Source organism: Lycium barbarum, chromosome 2, assembly GCF_019175385.1.
Source record: "Lycium barbarum isolate Lr01 chromosome 2, ASM1917538v2, whole genome shotgun sequence".
NCBI classification, from domain to species: domain Eukaryota; kingdom Viridiplantae; phylum Streptophyta; class Magnoliopsida; order Solanales; family Solanaceae; genus Lycium; species Lycium barbarum.
In genome coordinates, this window is record NC_083338.1 from 992,342 (window position 1) to 996,618 (window position 4,277).

Consider the following 4,277-nt stretch of genomic DNA (forward strand, 5'->3'; position numbering starts at 1 on the left):
TTCCATATCGTCTCTATTTTCACTTAATTCTTAGTTAATAATCACTCATAAAGTATTATTTTCATTTAATTGCATGTTTTAGTCTTGAAATCGACAATTTCGACTTTGTCGTTTCAACTTCATTTGCGACATTGGAGAACTGGAAGGTGCTACTGAACTTTTCTCATTTTTGTATGCTATATTGTGTTTAAATTAGGGTTTTTTTGGTACAAATAGGTTGTTATCACTTTATTTGATAACTAGGGTTTATTTGGGGATTTCAGTATTAAAGTTAGGTTTTTTTTGCGGTATTTCCTTTTTCCTTGTCTGTTATGGGGTGCTGTGGAATATAATGGACGAATATATTCTTACTTGTTTTCACCATGGGGGTACAGTTATGGAAGACCCTGTATTGGGTCCCATATACAAAGGGGAATTAGAGGTATTTGGTGCTGCGATCGATAAAACCCATTTTAGTCTTGTTGAGTTGGAAGCATACACTAAAGGTCTTGGGTACACAAATGTTCTTGGATTTTACTGCAAAAAGGTTGATGATAGGGAATTTGTTTAGCTTACTTTTGATAGACAATTACTAGGACCTGTGAATGACTTAAAACATGGTGATGAGTTTGATGTGTTTGTGGTCCATGACATTGATGAGGTGGAGGAGTTGGCACAACCGATTGGTTTGTTGGTAGGGCCAGAGAGTGATGACTGTATTAATGACTTATGTGGCACTGATGAAGCTAGGGTAACACATGTGGGTGGGAGGGGTATAAATACTGATGAAAATGTTCCAGATGGGGCTGAAACATTTCTAATTCCAAATGTGGGTGAAACAAATCCAAATAGAGGTGAAACATATCCAAATGGGGGTGAAACAAATTTGAATGGGAGTGAAACAGATCTGAATGATGGTGAAACAGTTCTGAATGGTGCTGAAACAGATCTGAATGATGGTGAAACAGTTCTGAATGGGGCTGCAACAAATGGGGGTGAATCAGATGCTGCTAGTAGTTCTGAATCAGATGTTCCAGATCTTGATGATTCAGATGTTGATGAAGAATTGAGAAACCTTAGAGCTGAAAAGAGGATTAAAAGGAACCCCAATCCTAGAAAAAAACAAACTAACACAAAGGAAATACCACTAGGTGAAACTGATATTGATAGATGCTTTAAAGATATTAGTAGAAATAAGTCTACTAGATATGTGGGTAGATCAGGTGGAGATGAGGATTAAATTGACAGTTCAGATTGTGGTAGTGATGACAGTGATGATGAGTTAGATGCTAATGCTGTAAGAAGTGTTAATCTACCAGCAAGAAGGAAGAGCACAAAGGTCAGGTATGATCCAGCTTGTGTAGTTGCTATTTTGAACTTGGTACGGTTTTTTAAAATGAAAAGTTGCAATAGAATACAAAGTTACTCTTAAGTTAAGGCCTAATCAACCTAGTAAAGTAAGGGCTAAATGTAAGGGTAACAAACAGTGCAAGTGGTTGTGTTATGCTGTAATAGATAAAGATTCTGGTGACTTTATGATTAAGAGCTACCATACTGTACATAAGAGTACAACTTCTAACAAGAAAAAAAATGTGCAACACTAAATGGCTTGCTGCTAGATTTAAGGATGATATAATTAAACAACCATCTTTGAGAATATGGGAAATACATGACATGTGCGGGGATAAGTTAGGACTTTATGTTGGTAGGACAATTTGCTACAGAGCAAAGATGAAGATTCTAAAAGAGTCTATGAGTGATTGGAATTCAGAGTTTGCAAGATTGTGTGACTATGCTGATATTATAAAACAGACAAATCCTGGTAGTTCTGCTTGGGTGAGGATGGACAGAGAAAGTTGTCCAGGGAAGAATTTGTTTGTGTACTTCTATGTCTGCTTGGATGCATTGAAGAAGGATGGATGGAAGGTTGTAGGAGAATAATAGGTTTTGATAGGTGTTTTCTAAAGGGTGCTTGTAAAGGTGAACTGCTAGTAACAGTTGGCAAGAATGGAAACAATCAGATGTTTCCTATAGCCTGGGCAGTTGTTGACTCAGAGACTAAGCATAGTTGGAGTTTTTTCATTAATTACTTGAAAAAGGATCTGCAGTTGGGTACTGGTGAGGGTCTTACTGTGATGGCAGACATGCAAAAGGTAATGCACATAGTAACTTATTTAATTTCTTACTGTTGAGTGTTTATTTAATTTCTTTTCTTTGTAGGGTTCTCATGCAGCTGTAGAAGAATTGTTACCCAATGCTGAGCACACATGTATCAGACACATCTGGTCTAATTGGCATCAACAATGGAAGGGTGAAGAGAGAAGAAAACAATTTTGGAGGTGTTCTAAGGCCAGTTTTGAGGTGAAGTTCAGGTCAGAGCTTGATAAAATGAGCAAACTTGGTAAGGATATTTGTGCTGATTTATTGCATTATCCCAAAAAATCATAGATTAAGGCATACTTTAAAGAGCATTCTAAGTGTGATGTTGTTGAGAATAACATGTGTGAGATCTTCAATTCATGGATCTTGTCTTGTAGACACAAATCAATTATAACCATGTTAGAGGAAATTAGGAGAAAAATAATGATTAGACAATGTGATATGATTAAGTTTGCCAACACTTGGATATCTGAGATTTCACCTATGGCTAGACTTACCTTAGAGGATAATAAGGAAATGTCTAGGGGCTGCAAGGTTCTTTGGAATGTTGATATTGGATTTGAGATTGGAGAGGGTGAGGATAGGCATACAGTTAACATGAGTACTAAGAGTTGTAGTTGTAGAACTTGGCAACTGAGAGAAATTCCATGTCAGCATGCTGTTTGTGCGTACTACCACATAGAACTAGAGCCTGAACACTTTGCGAAGCATTAGTTTAGGAAGGATACATTCTTAAAGGCCTATAGTCATTTCATCCAACCAATTCCAAATATGACAATGTGGCCTGAAACAAACAATCCAAAGATTGACCCTCCTACACCTAACCCAATGCCTGGCAGACCAAAGAAGAAAAAAACAAAAGGCAAATATGAACCAAAAAAGATGAGGTATGGAAAGGTGTCCAGAAAAAGGGGGAAAATAAACTTGTTCAAAGTGTCATCAACAAGGACATAACAAGAAATATTGCAAGGTAAAACAGTTTTCTTTGAGTTGGTTAACTTGTTTATCATGTCTTTTGGGTTTTTAAGTTGGTTACTGCCTTTAAATGTGCAGGTTGTGCCAGGTGCAGAAGCACCTAACCAAAGTTCACAAAGACCCTGGTCAGTCTTCAAGGCAAGCTGCACCAAAAAGGCCAAGGCAAACTGCACCAACAAGGTCAAGCCAGTCTGCACCTTCAACTTCATTACCAGTTGCACCTATAAGCTCAAGCCAGCCTACTCCTTCAGCAGCAGTTTGTGATGATACAACCAAAGTTAGGAGGGTGAATCAATCAAAAAGAGTTAGAAGCTCAAGCTAGCCAACCCCACCTACAGATACAAGTATTCCTATTACAAAAGGAATAACAAGTCAACTACGTCCTAAAAGAAGACAAGTTGCTGGACAGAAGAGAGCCAAGGTTGTAACTGGAGAGGAACTTGCAAGTCGGGGACACAAGAGGGCAGCTTATGTTGGATTTGGCATATATGCAAGTACAAGTGGGACTCAAATACTAAATATAAGTCAATTCTAACTTTAGTCTCTTAAACACAACTACATGTAACAAAACTGACTATGCTTCATTTTTCTGTTAAAATGCAGCCAGGAACATCAAGCCAAGGATTATAGAAACTGGTTCAACTTACAAGGATGCAAGTCCAACAGGTATAGACCTTGGTTATAAGGCTAGAGGATTGAGATAGAAAAACAAGAAAGCTGTCACTGGTCCCCAATTGAAGCAGATGGCAAACAAAAACAAGAAGAAGAATTGGTAGTATTAGGATAGGATGTAGTACTTAATTGGCAATGTAATATGGCACCAAAAAATTTCTCTTTATGGATGGTTATTTTTGTAATCTGCTACTTGTATGTAGCGGTAAACAATTTGTTTTATTTTAATGTTTGCTTTTGGCTACTTGTATGCTAACTTTGAGATCATTCTTGAGCATGTTAATATATTAGCTACTGTTTGGTGTTACTTTGTGCCCATTATATACCTGTTGTTGGTGTTTAAACAGTTCTGATATATATGTCAATTATAGCTGTTGTTGGTGTTGAATAATGTTGACCTACCTGTTGTTGGCACTAATATGTAGCATAATGTTGACCTATTGGAAGCAGGCCAGGTTTTTATGTACCTGTGTGAGCTCAAAACTGAGCAT

The 4,277-nt window shown here is 37.4% G+C and overlaps 1 protein-coding gene across 1 annotated transcript; it reads left to right on the forward strand.

Moving 5' to 3' along the window:
- The first annotated feature begins 1,569 nt into the window (after positions 1-1,569).
- Positions 1,570-2,853, forward strand: LOC132624261 (uncharacterized). Its single transcript, XM_060339068.1, has 4 exons — positions 1,570-1,905; positions 1,947-2,132; positions 2,200-2,351; positions 2,517-2,853. The coding sequence occupies exons 1-4, from the start codon at positions 1,570-1,572 to the stop codon at positions 2,851-2,853; spliced, it is 1,011 nt and encodes a 336-aa protein (XP_060195051.1).
- The last annotated feature ends 1,424 nt before the right edge of the window (positions 2,854-4,277 follow it).

Bases quoted from the DNA above. Each gene is read 5' to 3' on its own strand.
- LOC132624261 (XM_060339068.1), top strand. From the start codon at position 1,570: ATGTGCAACACTAAATGGCTTGCTGCTAGATTTAAGGATGATATAATT. The intron at 1,906-1,946 runs GTTGTAGGAGAA...TGTTTTCTAAAG, and splicing joins TGAAGAAGGATGGATGGAAG to GGTGCTTGTAAAGGTGAACT. The intron at 2,352-2,516 runs GTCAGAGCTTGA...CTTGTCTTGTAG, and splicing joins AGTTTTGAGGTGAAGTTCAG to ACACAAATCAATTATAACCA.